The sequence below is a fragment of the Aptenodytes patagonicus genome, chromosome 6 (genome assembly GCF_965638725.1).
Source record: "Aptenodytes patagonicus chromosome 6, bAptPat1.pri.cur, whole genome shotgun sequence".
Taxonomy (NCBI): Eukaryota; Metazoa; Chordata; class Aves; order Sphenisciformes; family Spheniscidae; genus Aptenodytes; species Aptenodytes patagonicus.
Window position 1 is genome coordinate 31,691,999 of NC_134954.1, and position 21,349 is coordinate 31,713,347.

General features: G+C 46.5%; 1 protein-coding gene across 4 annotated transcripts in view; it reads left to right on the forward strand.

The window, feature by feature from the left end:
* Positions 1-21,349, forward strand: part of SLX9 (SLX9 ribosome biogenesis factor) — a 65,885-nt gene that overhangs the window by 29,440 nt on the left and 15,096 nt on the right. For all 4 annotated transcript variants that reach the window (XM_076341970.1, XM_076341971.1, XM_076341972.1 and 1 more), the window contains 2 exons: positions 15,991-16,059; positions 20,105-20,258. In XM_076341970.1, the coding sequence (XP_076198085.1) occupies positions 15,991-16,059; positions 20,105-20,258 (223 nt within the window). The remainder of the gene's footprint in view (positions 1-15,990; positions 16,060-20,104; positions 20,259-21,349) is intronic.

Consider the following 21,349-nt stretch of genomic DNA (forward strand, 5'->3'; position numbering starts at 1 on the left):
GATGCATAGTCTAGCAGAGGCTGAGGCCTGCGTACCTTAGGTGTGGCTGGCTACACTTCAGGCTTTTTGTCTGTTGCCTGACACGTTTTTCTGGAATATGTATTTTGGTGGAATCCCAGCTTGATTATAGAAGCTGAAGCACTATTTTTGCTTAATGGAACGTCTTTTGGGGTGGGAAAGCAGAGGAGGGACATTTCAGCTTCCTTGTCACACCTCTGTTGCTGAAGTTGCTCCCTCTGAACTTAAAGGCAGACTGAGCCTGAGGCCATACAGCTCCCTGGACCATGGTGGCATGATAGTCCTTCCTACTGATCGAGCATCCCCTCTGCTTTCTGAGCATGCTCTCTTGCTAAAAAGGCATCCCGAGCTAGCTACTTGCTATGGACAGCATTAAAGGAATGGATTCAGCCAGGGACACCTGGCAAATCCTTTTCCTCAGGGCTAAATTGACTCATGGGCTCAGGGTTCTGCACAACTGGAAGACAATGCACACTTCAGATGCTAATTTAGAAAATCTCCCAAGGAGAGGCAGGCAGACTGTTAGCTGGGAAGAATACTTATGTGGATCTTCAAGAGTTTTTGTCGAATTTCTCCCAGTTTCACACATGTGCTTCCTTTGTGTCCTTGTATTTCTGGACACTTGTGAAGCAGGGAGAGCTTCAGGACTAAATTTTAGGCAGTCTTCTCCTAGTTTGGGCAAGTTCAAGTCCTTGTTACCTTTGGAATAGGGGCTGCCACGGGGAATGGTGGGATGCAGAGATCAGGCTTGGACATTACTTTTGGGCCAGCTGTCCTGTTTAAAAAGTAATAGGTTCAGATTTTTCTGCAAAGAACTGATTGGCATGAGCACGGTTATTTCTGAAAGGGAAGGTGCTGGGGTGAAGTACTTGATGCCCCTCTAGCAAACTAGAGACTGAGAAAGTAATGGAGGGGGAAAACCTCTCCTCTCCCAGCTTTTCTCTGCCTTTTGCTGTGCCTCTGAATGCTTATTCCTTCTCCACTGATGAAAGGAGAGGATAAAACTTGCCTGTTCTGTGCCTCAGGTGCCCTGTAGAGAAGAGAAGGCTGAGTGGGTAGCCTCTGCAGGTCACCAGGCTGGGAACAGAAATGGTCCTCCTGCCTTCCTGAAAGCATCTCTTCTCCCCATCTGCCCAGGTGGGCTTTCTGTGTGCTTCGGTTTCGCCATGGCATCAATTGCCTGGCAGCCCTGCACCTGTATGTTGGAAGACAAGCCTCACTGTACACTTAATGGTGTCTTGTGGATGTCCAGCTTTCTTTAATGCCCATGTTTCTGCCCCTTCCCTAGCTGTTCCTGCTTTCCCTCCCTCCATTCTCTCTGTGCAAGAGCTTCATCCTTATCTTCCTGTCATTTGAACCTATCATTTCAGCCAGTTTTGACATTCTTCTCTTGACCTTCATGGCTCAGTTCTTCCTCCTTCACTGTGAAGACATCTATGATGTGATCTGTTCTCTACTCTGTGCGCGCTGCTGAAATTCCTGTGCAAGTCCCACTTATTGCTGTTCTTGGGGTGGTTTTGTTTTTACCCTGAAGTTATGTATCTGCATTGTCTACTCAATTCAATTTCTGGCTGACATTGTTGTATTGCCTGGAAATATAATTAAGTATTGATCACAGTGCACTCAGCAGTCAAATTAGTTAATATATTAATTATGTGTAACAGTATGTCATTCCAGTAATGTTTGTTACCTACCAGCTTAAGTAGCGTTGTGTGTGTGTGTTGAGAGGAAAGGCGTAGAGACCTTGGAGTGGCGTGCTGTGTTTGCTTTCATTTTTGCCTTTTAATAGTTGCAAATCCCTTGGCCAGTGGTGGTCTGGGCATTGCTATTTTGCTGGTACTGTTGTTTCTTGCCTGTTCCTGCTCATTATTCTCTGCTGGTCATAAATTTCCAGGAGAAGCCCTACACTACCTCAGTGGTTACTGCTAAATCCTCTCATCTGTTGGAAGCCAGGCTGGAGTACTTCCAGTTAACATCCCGCCTTCTGGGGGCTTCCTGGAAAGTGCTTCTCTCTTACTCAGACGGCATATCTGTCAGTGGTTGACCTGATTCAGGACCTGAATAGGTGCTTGCTGGAAGATGCCTTCCTCTGCCAGGTCTCCACATCAAAGAGGGTGCAAATAAATGCAACTTGTCCTCTTTGCTCTCTGCTGGTCTCCATTGCTCCGATGCTCGCACCTCCCTTAGACCTGCAGAGAGCCTACAGAGAGCCATTGTGGATACATGGCTTAAGAAGCACAGATGGGAAAAAAATGTTTCTCTGCTGTGAAATCTTGCTACCAGTTCACATTGGATTCTGTCCATCAAAAATCTTTGAAAACTTCTGGTCAGAGGCGGTCTTTAATATGAGCTGTGTGCTTAACTTGAAACTGTGTCTCTGCTGGTTTCCCCAGTGCTACAACTAGCATAAAAATATCAGGTAGACTGACCTGAATGAATGGGGTGGGAGATAGAGAGTTTTCTCCTTTGTGTCCGTCCTGCTTAGTTACTGCAGTGTCTGTGATGAGCTAAACTTGGTTTTATTATGAAAGTTTTAAGATGTTTGGGGATTTAAATACTGGGCTAGCCAGTTACGTGGCAGTTCAAATTAGCATAGTTGCAGTGTAGCAGGACCTTGCACTTGGCCTTGTTGAACTTCATGAGGTTCACATGGGCCCACTCCTCCAGCCTGTCCATGTCCCTCTGGGTGGCATCCCTTCCCTCAAGTGAATCAACTGCACCACTCAGCTTGATGTCATCCACAAACTTGCGGAGGGTGCACTCAATCCCACTGTCTATGTCATTAATAAAGGTATTGAACAGTACCGGTCCCAGTAGGGACCCCTGAGGCATGCCACTTGTTACTGATCTCGATTTGGACATTGAATACCCAGTCTCAGCCAAACTAGAGAGTCTGAACAAACCTGCAAGAAGTATTTTCAAATACTCAAGTCAAATTGTCCTAAAATAGAGTGGATGGACTGTAGAGTTGAAGACCATGGTACTTGTGGTACATCCTGCTCTGTATGGAGTGGCTGGAGCTGTGACTTGACTTGTGGGACATGAATGTAGGGAGGGCAATTAGATTCAAAGCTTGGAAATAGCCATAAATGAAAACCAAGCTTGTATGCTGCTTGGAGAAGGGTGAGGGGGACTGTTATTAGAAATATCATTTAAAAAATGGTTTGCTGTGTCATTTTCCCCTTTGGACAAATGCTGTTGCTGACTCAGGTGATATCAGAGTGAGGTTTGCCTGCATAATGCTGCCTCTGTTTTTGTATGTTTTCCAGTTACATCCTGCACTCCTTGTAAGCACACAACTTTGTAAAAATTTTTTTACCCTAGTAGTGTAGATATAACAACTTCTCTCCATGTTTTAAGGCATCTCATGGAGTGGTCCTGCAGGATGTCTGGTTACTGTGGGACAGTCTTAGGGCTGTTTTTTCTTTATAGAGTCGTTCCTAATTTGCATTTTCTAATGAAAAACTGCCTAAAAATCCATTTGTATCCCTGAATTGTTTGTGAGGAAGAGCCAAAGAAAATTGGGAAAAAACTTTGAAATAATTTCATTTTGCAACAAAGTGGAAAGCATTAAAACAAAAGGATTTTGATGGAGATAGTTTTGTAATCTCTGTTAACCTATCCTTAAATTCTGAAGTAGTTTGAATTTGGAATCTGCAGGCTTTCCCAGGACAGAAGAAGCATTTGCCACCAATTGTTAGTGTTTTAGCAAAAATCACAGCGAGGTGTGGTGTGCTTCTGCACAGCGAGAGGACGGCACTTGGAGACCATCCAAAGGGCAGTCTGCTTTACGGAAAACTCTAGAGACTGAAAACATTTTCAGGCAAACTGAAACGGCCCAGGGATGCTAGCGCTGTTGCTGTTACTTTGTGCCGTGTTTCCATGCAAAGCTTGTTCTGACAGCCTGGGTTTACTGTGCACTTCTCCAGGAAGGAGAAGGGACAGTGGAGAAGGGACAGAGCTGCGCTTTTGGCCTGCGCAAGGATCTTAAGCTGCATGTTACTGGAGAAACAACATCTCTTTCTGTACCTTCATGTGTATTTGCATTGAAGTAGATGCAAAGGGAGGGTTGAAGGTGCAGCCTTGTCTTGAGTTTTAGATAATATTTAGCTGTGTGACTGTTTTCTTAGTGTCTCTTCCTTCCCCAACTCTTACTGTCAGGTAAAGCGTATGCTGCCTTCACTCAGCAGTACCAGAAGGACTGACCCTGGGATTCCTCCTGCCTTTTTTCCTCCATCTCCATCCGAGGAAAGGTCCAGCTGCAGCTCTTCCTGCTGGCTGCATCCCTGCCTTGTCAGTTGGTTAAGGCAGAGGTTCCTGCAAGTGCTTGTTTCACTGAGTTGCACGGTGAATGTGGTCCGGTTGCCCGTCCTTCCCCATTTCAGTTGAAAGAAATAATTTCAGATGATACTGTCTACATCTCCCCCGTGTCCTGTTTTAAACCCAGTGCAGGAAAATGGCTTTAGATGCTAAACCTGGATTCAAGGGAATGAGGAAAACTCAGTGCTCCTAAACAAACCAATGAATCCATGAAATGTATTATCTGGAGAAGTGGCGGGGAAGGTGGCACTCTGCCCGTAACACATTGTAGTGTCTGCTGTAATCCCTGACGGACAGGAAACAACTCCACAACTTGTTCTAGGTATCGTCTCGCACATCCTTCCACGCATGGCTGGTTTGCTGCCAGTGCTGCAGTGGCACCTGACAGTGACATATTTGCCTGTCTGCCTTGGAAGTTGTTCCTCTGAGCATCTTTAAATACTTTTTTTTTCTCCCTCTTCCCTACTGTTGTCTGCCCTCTCTCCTTTCCCCATCAGGCCACTGCTTTGGCATTGAGGGAAATGCAGCATAAAATGAAGTTCTCTGCTGCGTATTTTGAGGAAAAATACCTGTGGTTAAAACACAGCTATGGTAAACATACGAGTGTGTTCATAAATATGAATAAACCGGTTATGTCTAAATCTCTCTTGTGCACGACTTGCAGGAGCTACAAAATTGTCTGAGGTATAGGATGGCTTCAACTATATAAAACTGTTAAACAGTAAAAATCAGTACTTTGGATAAAACAGAAGTCTTTTGTTTGCAGTCCCATTAAAGGAGTTCTTCAGAAACTAAGGACTGAAGTGGAGAAATTCAGGTGGGAAGAAATCTGCCTGTTGTCAAATCTAGGGAAGGAGAATGAAAACTGGTTTGCATGGTCACCACTAAATCCATGCATTGAGAATGTAGGAACAAGTAGAACTGAGCAGAGCTGGCTCCTCTAAGGAGCTGAAAGAGCAGCTTTATGAAGTGATAGGTAAGAATACACTTGTAAAAGAAATGCCAGGTACCAAAACAAATGCAAGAGGAAGCAGTGGCTGGAAATGAAAAACTTTCCCAGAGAATGCCCACTTAATTGTCTACTAGCTAATATACACTTAAAAGACAAGGAAATTATGCTAAATTAATGTTTTGCTGCATTTTGCATAAATTACAAACACCAGGTAAAATCAAATAGTGTAACACTTTCAGATCTAGATCTTTCAATATGTAATACTGCAGAAGGTATTGAACTACTGATTTATCAAACTTTTCAAAGGACAATGTAGTCAAAGGTAATCTCATTAGCAGGAATGGAAAGGGTATTTTGGGGAAAATCTCTTTAAAATACAAGCCTGCAAGGCATTGTCAAAAAGCATAGGGATGTTTCAGTATTCTGTCTCCCTTAGTAAGCCCTAAGGAGAGAATTTACTCATTGGTAAACATGAATTACTTTTGGTCTCAGAATAAATCTCATTCCAGATATTTGTTGCTGTTTAAGCTTTTATAGAAATTGTATTCTATTCTTCCCACTGCTCCCTATCGAAACTGCAATATCCACACAAATACCTCTTGTGCATATATCTTTCTTTGTTGTTAAAATATAAATTTTTATCCTCTGTGGAATGGGACTTGCCAACTGTCCAGGTTGTGCTGGGCTGTGGACTCCCTGGAGTTTACTTCAGTGGTGCACCTTAGTGGTGTCCATGGTTTTGTACGAACCTTAAAAATATTTGCTGCAGGAGGTAAAGACAGCTCAGAACTACACCTCCGCATGCCCCCGGTACCTTGTTTTCAGGTTGCGATGGCAAACCAATGAGTCATTGCCTTACAGATGCCTGCTCGAAGGAACTCTGTTGCCAAGGTGACTTTTCAAATACTGTTTTTGCAAGGGCAGGTCTTTTCTGAGAAGGGAGCCACAGATCTGTGTGCTTTCCTCACTGCATGTAAACTGAGCATGGGCTCAAAAGGGAATGGATCTGTCCACATCATGCTGGCCAGCCAGGAAGGTGGGTCGTGTCCTGTTGGGGCAGCTGGGAAGCCCCAGCTGTCTGTACTTCCAGTGCTCTTGCCTTATGGAAGACAAACTGGAAAGCAAAACCCTGCTACCCTGCGTGATCAGCAGGTGATCAGCGTGATCAACACACTCCAGTGTGTTGAGGCTGGAGTCAAGGGCTGATCTGCGCTAAGCTTGTGTGCTCTGCTGGTGGCACTGATCTTTTTTGAAATCAGCAGCAGGCAAGGGTAGGGATGAAAAATCTTCCATGGTGCTTTCCCATGCCATGCCAGGCAAGTGTTTTGTTTTTACAGCAAGTATCTTTCCCAAAGGATAGCCCTCCTATAGGGGCGTTGAAAGTAGGTGCACTTTAAGGTTGCAAGGAACTGCTCAAGATGATCTAGTTCAGCCTCTGCTCAAGCTGCAGATATGGCAGGTTGTCCAGGACTGTGTCTAGTCAGGTTTTGAATATCTCCATGGATGGAGACCTGGAGACTCCATAACGTCTTTGGGCAACCTGTTCCAGTGTTTGACTACCCTCACAGTTAAAAAAACAAAAAAATTATCCCAAACCCAAGTGTTTCAATGCGTGCCCATTGCCTCTTGTCCTGTCACTGGGCACCACTGGGAATAGTCTGGCTCCCTCTTCTCCTTCCTTCCCATCAGGTATTTATGCACATTGATAAGATTTCCCCTGAGCCACCTCTTTTCCAGATCTCTCAGCCTCTCCTCAAGTGAAAGATGCTCCAGTCCCTTAATCATCTTAGTGGCCCTTAGCTGTATTCACTCCAGTAAGTCCGTATCTTTCTTCTACTGGGGAGCCCAGAATTGGACTCATCACTCCAGGTGTGGCCTCCCCAGTGCTGAGCAGAGGGGAAGGATCACCTCCCTTGACCTGCTGGCAACACTCCTCCTAAAGCATCCCAGGACACCGTTGGCTGCCTTTGCTGCAAAGGCACATTTCTGGCTCATGTTGAACTTGGTGGCCACAAGGACCCCCAGGGCCTTTTCCGCAAAGATGCTCTCCAGCTGGTCAACTTCTCTTTGTTGCTTATCTGGAAGCACATGACATGGAGGAGAGGAGGCAGATGAAGAAGAGGAAGACAGTGATGGAGGGGAGCTGCAGCGCTGAGCCGGTGGAAAGCTTCATTGGTGGAAGGCTGTGACAGCGTCTGTGGGTGTGCACACCCTTCACAGCCGTTCAGGGGGTGGTCAGCGCTAACCCACTTGGTTTGATTTTGACCTTTCTCACTAATTGCACAGGAATCTTGTAACTAACAGCATTATGATTCCACATCCAGCTCAATGGAGAGATTCCAAGTACCTTGTAGCAGTGTGTGGTCTGCCCTTGCTGTAAGCCTTTCCCAAAAGTTAGTGCTTAAAAAAGGGAACACAGCCTCTCTTATCTTTTCTGTAGCCTTTTTACATGTGATATAATGCTCAGGGCGTTCTTTACTACTTCTTCCTGTGGCTGACCTCCTTGTCTCTGTAGTCTTTTCATGTCAAAGGTATGACACTACATGTGTCAGTCATGCTTGCACAAAGAAAGTGCCCCCAACACACAATCTGGAAAGTGATGTGGCTATTTAATTTTGGATTTGTTTGACTTTAAGCATGGCATTTGAGACTGCATGCTAGTGAGAGCTGAGGGCCTGAACTCTCAGATCTCTAGGGATTTTTTTTGGAAACCATCTCTGCAGAGACCAAGTGCCAGCCTTCTTGCTGAAGGGAGCAGGATTTTATTTTTCTGTTACATTGGAAGAAATGTCAAATTGTTCAAAACTTGAGAAAGAAATAGGTCAGAAGTGTCTGTGGCAGAGATGAGAAGAGGATAGTAATGAGGCTGCTTTCAGTCCTAGCTTACACCACGGCTGACCTGGGCTGTGAGTGCATGGGCTACTGCGGAGTGCTTCATACCCCAAGCTTACGTGCTACTTCCCAGAAATAGCGTGAGTGCTGGATGAAAGGAAGGGGAGGAATAGCAGCTTGCTAGGTTTCCACAGACAAGGGAAGGGATTGGCAGTTGAACAGAGACACTGCAAATCCTGTTGGATCAGGTCTCGTTCCCAGCAGGAGCAGGGAAGCAGATATAGTGGGTGTACTCCCAAGGGGGTTACGTGCTGCTTATTTGCAAAACTTTTGCTAGGGGTGGGTGCTGCAACTTTGGGAAGGCTGACGCCTTTGGGTAGCGAGAGCTGCCTGTGCTCCCAGGGGCAGCCCTCTCTTGAGGGCTTCGCATAGCACTGTTGTCCCCTATGTCTGAATTACAACAGAGGAAGCTGCTTTACCTGTACAGTAATGCTTAATGCCAGTATATAAGCTCACTAGCTTTCTAACCTGAGAGCTGGCAGAGATGCGCTTGTTCGTATTTCTTAAGGAATATCTTGAGCAGATCAGACTTGTTTTCCTTAGGTGAGGGAGGGAAACGCATAGTGGCACTGCGGGTCCAGGCTCCCCTGGCACTGCCTGAAGCAGCATTTGGCCTCAGCTCCACCAGCTTCTTGGAGACTTGACTCTTAGGCTTCTACGTGGATGATGAAAGCAAAGAAAGCCTGGCTGGTTCTCCCCTCTGAGGTGACTGGGGCCATGAAGTTCCCCTCAGAAGCTGGCTGGTGGTGTTTCTCTGCTAGCAGTAGTAAGGCAGGAGGTTGGAGATGGTCAGGTTTCTTGGCTGAGTGTGGAAAAACCAAGGCTCTGCTGCAGACTTACAACTCCTTGGATCAGCTTGACTGCAAGAAGCCTTTGCCATGCATTCTGCCTCACATGCAGACACTGCAAGTTCTATCTTCCATGGCTGTTCCCTATGTAATTTGCTGTCATCAGAGAAGGGTGTGCAAGAAGGACAAGATGGCTTGTCATGAAACCTGAAAGAAATCTCATGAACTGAGCTGTTTGGAGTGTCTCAAACGTGCACTGATGCCCTAGCCCCTTGCTTCTCTTTGGACTGGGTGACCTTTTCTAAGGCTAGAAGCTGCAGCAGCACTTGCTGACTGCTGCTGGGCATAAAATTCACTGTGATCACAGGTATTTAAACTGTTTATGGGGCTGCACAGAAAGCAAATACGTGCCAGAAGCAGCAAAGAAAAAGTCAACTTTTTTGGATGTGCCATTCCTTGACAAATAAGAGTATCTTATTTGCACTGTGGAACTTCAGGATACTTTTGGAGGACTTCTTGCTTTTTTGTTGGAAGAAATGTACACACACTTGTTGAATGTACATCACCCTTTTTTTTTTTTTCTGTGGACATGAAAAGGGATGGGGGGGATTGAAATGTCTTTTCCTGAAAGCAAACTCATTCTCCCAAAGCTGGAAAACCCTGTTTCTTGAACAAAATCATACCTGGTCTCACAAAGTCCCTAACATGGCATGTGTTTCGCAGGGTACCTGTCTGTGGGTGAGCCTTTCTGCGTTGGTTTTGTGGTTTTTGAAGTATTACAGCTCGGGGAGTACTGAGAACTGTTTTTTTTTCTGGGTGCAGAAGAGACATGAAGGGAAATAAGTAAAAAGTAATCCAGCATCTTTTCTCACAAGGATGTGTTGAATCCAGGCAGCAAGCTGTCCTGTCTGGTTGGTGAGGATACACAACTGGGGATGCTTTTTCTAGCAAATGATGTGGAGCTCCTGCACTGGTGCAATAACATCCTCAGCAGTTGCACCTTTTGCCAAACGGTGTTTTTCTCTGACCAGGGAAGCATTTGAGAAAGAGGTGAGGAGCTGTCTCATTCACTGCTTCCATGCTCTGTGGAAGAACAGCAAGAGGGTACCTCTAAGTCTGCTGAGTACAGAGGTTGGTTTGGCTGTTGCTCACTGTAGTCATCCAAGACCCCCAGAGAAAGGACAGCCAAATGTGCAAGCAGCAGGAAAAAAGGATGGTGAGTGATAGCACCTACATTATTCAGGCAAAACTGTGCATCTGAAATGAAATAAGGACAAATTAGTTTAAAGAAAAAACTATTAAAAAAAGGGTACTTCCTGCATGCAAAGTTTCAAGAGCTCTAGTAGATGTCAGGTGGTCACCGTTCATCCCCTTGGGTTTGCTTAAAGCCAGGCTTTCTGAAAGATGAGTTCAATACTTGGTTCACTTTGCCTGCTGTAGGCAAGTCTGCCTCTTCCTGTAGGTGCCAGTGAACACTTCTACAGCTGCTTTGTTTCCCGTGGGTCCTGGCTGCATCTCATAATGTTTTTCTGGTCAAGAAGGGGAGAAGCAGCATGGCCTGTCTGATATCAGACAGTAGCACTGTCTGTCTGGTATCCTGTGTTTCATTCTCCCTCTTCAGTCTCACCGCCTACCCAGTGACTCAGCAGGACATGCTGATAGTAAATACACAGTTTCTTTCAATTTTTTATGAGAAACTTTCCAAAACCAGCAAAATGTATGTGAAAAAAAGCATTTCAGTGCCCTGGACTAGTGATGGATCTGACCTAATTTGCTGCCCTCCAGGTTGTTTGGAGCAGGGTGGAGGTAATACAGGAAAGGCACTAATGGAAATTCACGAACAAAATAAAGCAGAGGCCACATGGTTGTCCTGCTGTCTCCCAGTGCTACTTCTGTGGATGTTTCTCCCCTAAGAAGGCTGCATGCTACAGAAATTGTGGTGGAGTATTTCTGCCTCTGACCCCACCATGTTTGTACCCTGTACGTGTTTTACGGGGAGGATAACTCCTGAAATAAGCTGACTTTTTTCCAAGAGCAAAAGATAACTTTTCCCAGGGAGGAACCTGCAACCTGGCAGATCAGATGAGCCCCTTGTGGCAGCCATAGCTTCTCTATCAGGAGGCTTACAGTGGTTTCTGGGATCTCTCTGTGCCATGAACTGGCAATGCCAAGCACCTGGCTCAGACAAGGCATTTTGCAGTCCTCATGGCACGCTTGGTTTAGAAGTCTAGGTTCCCCGAGACATGTTACCTCTTTCTGCCTTGGTTATGAAAATAACCTTCCAGCTGCAAAAGTGGCTTTAAGGACAGTGACACACTGGGCCACCTTGAGCATCCTCTGTGTGCCTATCTGAGACTGACCTTTGAAATGTCAACCTCTGTGCTGGGGAGGGCTGCTGAAAGGGTGCAGGTGAGAAGACAGAGGACTTCTCCTCTGCCTGAGGCCTTTTTCACTCCTCAGGAGGGGAGGTACTTTTACCTTGTGGCAGGGACTGAGCATGCCTGCAGCGCTTAAGACATCGCTTGGGAGGACAGACGTTGTCTCTGGAGTTGCCTTTCACCGACTACTGTGCATATTGTGACTTCTTGGTCACCTCCTGAGGGGAACTGCTACCACTTCAGATGGCACGTCACTTGTGCGCTTATGCGGCTAACTAGAGATGAGTCTTGGCTCTTCTGCAGAGCGAGGTTTCTTGCCCTTGCTGTAGCTGGTCAGAGCCTGGGGATGTTTACTAGGCCTGATGGAGGCATGACCTTGGCACGAGGACACAAGTCGGACAGCTCCTCCGGGTCTCGGATTGGAAGCTGGGCTTGGAAGTAGGCTCCTCTTTAAATAACCAGGAGATCTGGAAGGGTTGAGAATGCAGATTCCACTTTAAATAGAATGCCTTCCTCATCGGGGGCAAAAGCCTGCGTGCTGGTATAATAATTAAGTGTGAACAAAAATAATGTAGCTTGTTTTGGAACATAAAAAGCAAATGCTGTATCCATGGTGAAGCCTGCCCTGTCCCAGCAGCGGCTTTCATCTTCTCTTCCAACACTGGTTCCTGAGCCTGCTCAGGGTGGCAGGGCTTGGACTGGGTAAAACCCAAACACTCCGCCACCATGGTGTCTGTGCACCACGTACAGGCTACCAAGCTGTCTCTGGGGGCTCCTCTAAGAGCAAGGGGGCAAAGAGCCTGGATATCAACCCCCTGCTTCTGTCCTTGCCACCTCCAAGCCTCGGTCCCGCTAGTGACCCAGGCTCCCCGGACACTTCTGTGTCAGTGCTTTCTGGAGGGGAAGTGGAGCTGGAGGTCACCTGGTTGGGAGCTGAACTGTTGGGTGGGGTGAGGGCAGCGAGCTGCCGGGCTGGCTCCCGTGGAGCACCGTCTCTGCTGGAGGATATCTTGGCTGACTTTCTGCCTGGCCTGTGTTGTCCCTCAACTTTCTTCCTAGAAGAAAAAGAATACCTTCAGTAGTTCTGCACTGGCATCTTGTCAGGTCACACCACTGTTGTGTTTGCCCCAGGAGACTGTGGTTTAACATTTCCCAGGCCCTTTCAGTGTAAAAGGGTATCAGACAATTTACAAGTGACACTATGTAATTTAAAAAACAATAAAAAAACCACACCCAATCTTCTGCTTTTGGATGTACTCTTTGAATTTCTTTAGTGAACTCACCCACAGCTGTAGGCATATGCTCATTTTTGCTGCTGTTACACAACTGAGGCTAAAATTAACACATCTGTTGCTGTTTAACTTCAATTTATACTGTACCCTGTTTTGACAAAATATTATGTTTTGAGCAGCAACAGCTTTACTGTTATGTATCATTGGAGTTATGGGAATAATATTTAATACTCTGTGCTATTTCTTAATAGCTCGTACCAAAGGGGGGGACTTAGTACTCCACTGCAGCTTTGCATGGGGGGGGGAACAGATGCCTGGTCATGAAGGACCCTCCTCTGTTCGTGTAGCATTGCACAGGCACAGTTTATTTGATATTTCTGCTCATATTTGATATTTCTGCTCATGGCCAAGTCCTCGAAGTAATGTGGTTTCCTGGAACTGTGAAGCCTGCGTTTTCACCCTCTTGGTTGTGGAGTCAAACTTAAATAGTGGGATCTTGGGGCTCAGGGAAGCCCACAGTGTTATGGCTTTAACCTAGTCCAGCTTCTTTCTGAATGCCTAGAAAGGATAAAATGGGGACTTTTAAGGTAGGATATATATTTTTCTTTAGTCTAAGGAGTCCTTTATGAAAAGCAGTCATATATATATATTTTTTTTTTTAGTCTTAGGAGTCCTTTACCAAAAAAACTCAACCCTTCTGAATTGAAGGAAGCCGTACTGAAAAAAATCTGCTTATCTGCCGTGAAAGCAGGATCCTGAGGATTGCCAGGAGTAGTATCAAACACTTGATGTAGGAGGCAAAAAGCTATTGTGGTTTTTTTTTTTAATCTGTTTATATTTGAGATGTTTTGTATTGTGCAGATCAGAGGGAAGAAAAAACACATCCTCGCTAAAAGGAATAATTGTCAAGTTTACAGTATGTAAATTACCCTCAGCTAACGTAAGTGGGTTTTCCTCACCTTTCTTCCGTGCACAAGGTTTCAAAGGCAAGTGTTGTTAAATTACATGTGGAATGGGCTGGAGGGGGGACCAAAACCCTTCTGATTTCACAGAAAAATAATTAAACTGGAACTGCGGTCTGGCTTTGATCTCAGAGGTGCTTGCAAGCTAAATAAAAATAAAAGACTACCTTGGGGACAGTCTGTGCTGTTAATTAACTAGCTAAATTCTGCCTCCACTGTTCACCAGTGGGTTTCCAACGGCTTTGGCACTCAGCATCACGACGGGAAGTTGCCAAACACAACTTGGCACCTTCCAGCAGCAAAACAACCTCCTGAGGGGCGGGGAGGGGTACATAAAATGGAGGTGTCCAGGGAGCAGGTGGTGAAAAAGGGCAGAAACTGTCCACTTCACTAGCTGCTCACGGTGGGCAGAGGAGGGGTCCAGCTCCCCTCCCCGCACCCCTCTGGCGATCTGCAGCTGGCGGGTGCTGACCGCCGCCCCCGGCCTGCAGTGAGGTTGGGCTTCTGCCAAGAAAACAGCTTTTGTGTTTCCTTAAATATTCCGCTGCTGTTTGGGGAAAAAAAAAATCTGAATTGATGTTATTACTAGAATTGGCCAGCTGGCTGAATTTTTTTTTTTTATTTTCATTACAAATCCTGCCAGGCGCTGTTTTCCCAATGAAGTAATGAGCGTGTTTTCAGATAAGGGGGCAAATCTCCCCGGCACCGCCGCCGCTGAAATCTGGACAGGCTCAGGCAGCCAGAAAGGCAGGGCAGAGGTGCCTCGTGCAGGCAGCCCTTCAGAGATCATCAGGGCGTGATTTGCGTTTCGGCCTCTCATGATTCATCCTTTTTTTCCCTGAAACCGCAGGAACATGGGGTGATCGGGGGTGGGGGTAACTGGGAGTTGGTTATTGGAACATGCAATTAGTTGTTTTAGCATCTGCTTTGATACCACAGTGAATGGATTGAGGAAATTTGCCCTTAACATGATTAGATGTTTGTCTCTGTTATTGCCTGGCCCTGCGTCCCAGCGGCTGTCCTGCTGGCCTGGGCCTAGCAGGGTGCCCGTGCATTGGTGCTTTATGCAGGAGACAGAAAAATGGATAGCAGCACCAGTCACGTGCAAACCCTTCAAGACATCCCTGAGCTTTGTAAATAAGTGATAGCTTCTAGGTGTGGTTTTATTTCTTGCTTCTTGGGTGCATTGACTGCAGTAACATATTTTTCTGGGACACGAGGCAGTGAAAGCTACAGCTTCATTCTCCGTGTCCTCTAGAAACTCAAAATGTGGTGGTGGTTGTTGGCTTTATGGAAAAGTTCCCCCAGCCCCAGCAGGCTTGTTCTGATCTTAAGACATTGAAATTACTAAATTATGATCCTGCTTTTGTTTAAATCATCCTGAAAGATTTGCAGCTTCAGAGAAGTTGTCCACAGTGAGTTGTTTTCAGAGTTGCACTGAATTCCTTTCTCCTGTTTCTTTTGGGGAGAAAAAGGGTATTTTTTCTTTTCCAGGCTTAAGAATAACCTAAGGTGAGAGGAGTGGTCTTTGGGGAGCTTGCTCCTCCATCAGCATTCCTGTAGCACAATTCCCAGCACATTTCAGCAGAAAAGTTGACTAAAGTCAATTTTGTTTTAAACACCGGAGATAAGATAAAATTTTATAGCATCTGCAACGGATCTCCAGTAGAAATATTTGTGATGTTATTTTACTTGGTATTAGATATCAGTGATCAACAGCTGTTTTCCAAATACTGAATTTGGTATATAGTAGGTACTAGTCTTTTTTACAAGCTGTTAGTAATCGGCTGCTCCTTAGGGCTGCCACGCATCTGGGTATTTCAGACCCTTTTCAGTCCTTCCCCTGCCTGCCACATGCTGTCTGGGAAGGCTGTCTGGGCAGGCATTTAGGCCGTTGCTTGGGCAGGCGGATGCCGATAGCCATGTCAGGTTGCCATTCCCCCTCCTACCCTCGCACATGTCTGCAGCCTGTGTTTTCCTTCTTCTTAGCTTTATCAGCCTGCATATTTTCAGATTAAAACTTGCTTTTTGCTCCCAGTTCTGGAACCTGTAGGTCCTCCCATCTCTTGTGGGTAGTCTTCAGAAGAAAATGCCAGCTCGCAGGCCAGATTCATGCAGGAGTGCAGGACACGGGGCAAGGGTCTCTCAAAACGCTTTTCTCAAAGAGCTGCCTGGTCTGAGAAAACAGGGCCTATGGTGCTGATGATCTGATCTACTTGCCCATTTCTCATTTCTTAACCAACAGCGACCTGGGTTTGATTTGTTCGGCTAAAGGTTGAGGTGTGCTGTAGCCCCCAGTCTGCTTGCAGCCTGCCTGACCTGCCAGCAAGTTCAAAATCACCAAGGGTTGAACAAAATATTATGGACTCTGCTGTCTTTGGGAGGTGTCCAGCACTGACTCTGTGTGCAGGAGCCAGGTTCCATCTCAATGTCTCTCTTTTCCTCTAGGTCTAGAAGAAAAAATGGTTCTTTCCAAAAAAGAAAAAATGAAGCTGAGGAAAGAAAGATGGCTACAGAGTAAGTACTCCTCTGAAACACGGCGGTACCGTGGGCATCACAGAGCGTGGCTCTGTTAGAACTCTTTGTACCTGGGGTGTGGGTGGCAGTGCTGGGCAGTGCTGGGGGGAGGCTGAATGCTTCTCAGAAACCTTCACATCTGCTCACCAGCACGTGGGATAAAAGTGCCAGGTATTGTGTCTCAGTGTTTAGAACTGAGACTGAGTCATTGCCCCAAACCTACTTTTGATCTTCCTCCACGTGTAATAGAAGTGACTACGTAAAACCTTTATTTGTCCAGATAGGACACTGTTCCCATGAGGTGTAGCATGTTTCTCTATCATCTTTTAAAGCTCTGGTACAGATATGACTAGCTGTATAGTGGAGCTCCCTGAGGAGCTGTGGGGACGGTAGGACAGCTTGGAGCTGAGCCCCACGCGCCCACCAGCTAATCCCAAGGATCTGTGGTGAAAGCCTGCAGTGGGCCCTCCTGCCCTTCAGTAAGGGAGGTCTCTGGATGCTGCTGGTTGTGTTACTGCTCTTTCCCATGTGCCACAGGTCAGTGAACCCACTTACCAGACAGTCTGGCCTTTCTTGAGGCTGTGAAATACGAGCTAAACAAAACCAGCCCATGGCAGAAATGCTTCTGTTTCCTGTGGGAAGTGTCTGTATTTTTGCTTCGACTATCTCAGCACAGTAAGAGGTGCTGTGCTACCCAGTGTAGCAGAGGGATTTCTCTTGCCACCTGGAGCTGTTCTTGGGACAGGCATTTCCCTTAACTCCCTCCTGCCCAACAGAGTTGCTGACAGACTGTGTTTGGGGCTGAGGGATGTGGCTTTCTGCCGCACCATATGCTCTCAGCTCCTGAGCTCTGAGCTCAAGTCCATCAACCTGTGATTTAACCAGTCGCAGTGAAGGTGTCTCTGGCTCCTCTTACATAAAGAGCTAATAATTTAACACCGTGAGTGTGAAGGAAACGTCCTCCCTATCACCAACCAAAACTTCCAAGTGCCTTTGACATCTGCAACCATCGGTGTCCCTGTTGGGCACAAAGCATAGACGGCTGTGCTAGTCCTAACATCTGGCCTGCTGGCTGCACTTTTAGTGCTCCTAAAGGTCTCTCCTTGTCTGATACTCTTATGGGAACAGAGGAGGGGACTGCTGGAGCACAGCTGAGCTTTCCCTCCCCTGATACCTGGACTGGTACCAGGTGCTGTGGAGGAAGGCATGTCCTCAGCAGCATTTTATGACAGAATCCACAGTAAAAGGGGTACATGGGACTCTTGTCTTCTGCAGGAAACAGAGGGCACACTCCTGCAGTGAGGTGACAGCACTGCTCCCATAGTCAAGGTCAGCCACTTTGGAAAAGCCCAGGAGCAGGATCCCTACACTCTCTTAATCCTGCCCTCCTGCATATATGCCTTTGTAGCATCAGTCTTTCTCAAGATCACGTATGTTATTTTGGCCCTGCTCCTCCTGGAGTGGCCTCTTTCCTCCTCTCTTGGCTCTGAAATTACTAAGCTGAGGGAATACAAATGAAATGCAGAGGCTTTGCTTGAAGGAGAACACCAAGATAGAAAACTTCAGGACAAATTATCTGTCTTAGAAGATACTAGGTATTAGAAGTGCTTTACAGATACAGAAGTACCTAAATTGCTGGCTCTCTTGACTCTTCCACTAAACTTGTGGCCAGTTGGCAAATACCAGCGTTCCCTAGCAAATGCTTTGCTAAGGGTAGCAAGTACCCGGGGATTTCTGTAAGAAAAGTCAGCAAGTGTTAGTACCAGGTGTGCAGCTTGTTACTGAGAAAAATGGAATAGCTGGAAAGAGCCTGGATAAACATCAATAAAAGAAATTATATTATTATTATTAGCTGATGGAGCAAAATGAACTGGTATTTCCAGAGATGGAGATTTTTAAATGAAACTTGGCATTCTAACATTGTGACCTTAAAGAGCTGCAGTCAACTGAAACACATTGATTTTTATCTGATGCAGATAACTGCCAATTCTTTGTGGGTTTTGCAGTCTTTGCCCCCCAAAAAAGAACCCAACTTGGACTGCTGAAGTTGTTATCATTACATCCTGTTTTCCTAAATCTTCCCAAGAGTTTGTTGTTTCTTCTTGTCCCAGGGCTGCTTTTGTGACACTGGATGCCAAGACCCTGGGAACTAAAGTTCAGCCCAGTAGTGCAAACGCAAAACTTTGAGATTTCTTCCATTCCAATAAATCATCTCAGGAGAGACTAGAGAGGGAAAAAAAATATGTAATGCTTCAGTCATTAGAAGTATGCACATTTAAAAATACATATATCGCATGGCTCCTCAGACGAATGAGACTTCATAGGAAAAGAATTTGGGATGTTTGTGCAGAATCAGGTGTCTGAAAATTTTGAGCACATACTGTTTATGAAAGCACTGAAGTAGTCAGCTTCATAAAGCCAGACCAAAAAAAGAAGTGATGCAGAACAGAAAGCTGGCAGAGATTGCTGTGAGGAGAAGCGTTTACGATCCAGATTTGTCACAAACTTCCATGTACAGCAAAATTGCAGTTCATGAAAAACTGTTGCTCTTCAACTCAGCTGAGTTGGGGAGCAGACAAGACAAAGATATTAAAGGAGCCAGCAGCTAGCCAGTGAATTTGAGTTCTGCTTTCTTGAATGTGGGTGGCAGGATTAGACCCAGAATTGCAGGTGGCATCCTGCCTGCGGTCTGTAGAATGGCTTGCTGCTTTCGTGTTCCCACCAAAAATACTTGTGCTGATTCGTCCTGCTTCTGTGGCCATGCTGCCGTTGGAAGCTGTTGGCCTCCCTGTGTCGCCAGCTTGGCCCCATGGCTGCTGGCACTGTGCTCCGTCATGTCCAGACAAGGAGTTTCTAACTCAGCGCTGAGGCTTGTCCTTGCAATACACTTATCATCCAAGGCAATAAGCAGAAGCCTGCTCTTCCGCTGTGGCCTCTGCTGGGTGCATATGGAGGAGGTGGAGTCCACCATCATGTACCGCGCAGCACTGGTACCCCTCGCGGGTGTCAAGACAATGCAGCGGGTTTCCAGGCCTGGTGATCACCTGACAGAAGGAAAAGGAGCTCCTGGATCCCACTGAGCTCTAGCTGTTTCTGGTGGCATCTTCAAGGGACTTCTGGGACAGGTTGGGGCATCTTGGAGCTCAACTGGAGGCTTGTAGCAGTGCTGGGCTTTTGTGGGCTGTCCTGGAGGAGAACATGTTCTGCTGGGGCTCACCCTGGAGGCTGCTGGCTCTGTAAGGCTTTGGCAGCTGCAGGACCTATTTCTACACCAGGGAGCCTCGAGGATTGAGGCAGAAGCCTGTGGCTTTCAATGCCCACCTCCCATGGCTGAGAAGGGAGACTGCTGTAACATTTGTAGAGCCTTATGTGCCCACAGCCTTGCTCAGAGCTGCTGCAGGGAGACTGGTAAACATGGTCTCAAGGAAAAGCCAGCTGCCTCTGTGTCTGCCACTTGGTGCAGTGCTTTTCTAAGGGCACAGTTTATCCAGCATCTGACTGCTTGAGCTCTACCATGAGTCATGAAGGTGAGACCTTGACTTGCTCCAAACTAAGTAAACAACTGAAATTAAGTCCATCTTTTCTGCCTGTGCTAGGAGACCATTGTTCTGTCCCAACAGAAAAGCAGAGATGGGGCTGTGACTGTTTGATGCCACATGTGGAGCTGACTGTATTTGGTTTGTCCCTTCCTCTCTTGTTTCTCTCTCCTAACTACATGCAACATCAGCATGGTTTTTTCCACCCCAGCACTCCTGTGCCGTGTTGCTGTGAGCAATGAACAGTGCAAGGGATGGAAACAGTTTAGACAAAATCAGTCTGGGGATTTCACTTCCCATTGCAAATGTCAGTAGAGATGTATATAGTTATAAGCAAACACAGCAAGGGAGGGAACTACCCAGCTGCACTATTTTCAGTCTTTCCCTGGTTTAAATCACTTCTGGCCTGTTGTTCCTGTAGATGGTGAAGCAGCCTATGAATTTCTTAGCTCAAGGGTTCTCTTGCAAACGCTTCCTCTTCCGCCAGTAATGTCCTGTTTCTGATTTAGAAATAGAAAGTGTGAAGCTAGCCACGCAGAAGCAAAAAGCTGAAGCAAAGCGGAAAGCAACACCTGTGGTGGGAGACATGCAGCTGTTGATGGAAGCCCTACCTGAGCTCCCCGACCTGACCACAGGTGGCAGGGGCAGGAAGCCATCCAAGAGGTATGTGCCATTTAGGGGTGGGCTGTGTATTTCCCTTCTTCCTGCAGGATGGAGTGCCCTTCAGCTCAGCTTGTAGTTACAGACAATGCAAGCTCAGTGCCAATAGTCAGCAGAACAGGGCCTCATTCTCAACTCCATTTCACGCCTTTCCATGCTTCACTCGCTGCAAGAAAAAAGCTTAAATGTGTCTTCTGAATCCACAGCTAAGAGGGGAACTGTACTGCTCAGATGAGGCTTGGCATGAGACAAGCTGGGAGCAACCACATGCCCTGGGAGTTGCAGGAGTGACACACAAGTCTCTAGAGTGTAATGCTGCTGAGCTCACCTGAGAATCGACTTGAGGTGTTGCGTCCTGCCATTCTGTCCTTCCAGACCTCCAGGCTTTCTCCTGAGGCAGTTCAAGCCCTTTGAGCAGAGCTTTACACTCTGGCCAGACTCTTTGTTCACCCCGTTGGCTTGCAATGTGACTTTGGACAAGAACAGAAAGATGGTGTTTCCATTCCCTTTATTGTACTGAAAGAGAAGGGCTATTTCTGATCCTCTGACACCCACATGTCAGCCGTCCCAGCCAGCCATAGGGTGGGTTCTGGTTGCCCTTACGTTTTCTCCTTTTTAATGCAGTGCTCTGCCTGACCATCCGGTCAGTGTTGCAGCTGCTTTCGCATCCCCCAGTGCAGAATAAAAGTGCTCTGCGTGCTGCACAAACGCTTGTCCCTCCTCTCCAGTTGCTCGGTAGGGGTTGGAACTAGAAACTTGTTTTGACCATAATAAGAAAGCATTTGGATTAGAGAACAGCCAAGAAGGCGGCTGTCTGGCAAAGCACCCTCTTCGTTGGTTGCAGATCAAGGCTGGAGATACCATGAACCCTCTTGTGACTTGCTGGATGCCCCAGAAATAAACTCTGACCCAGGTGGGACACGCATCTACAGAGCTTGGCTGAGTTGGCAGTTCCCTGTGCTTCTGGAAAGCCACTCCTCAGACAAACAGCAGCTATGAACCTTGCATCTAAGCACGGGAAAATATTTTCTTCCTTAACTTGGCTTCTAATTCTTTGAATAGCATTTTTTTTCTTTTTTTTTTTTTATTCTTTA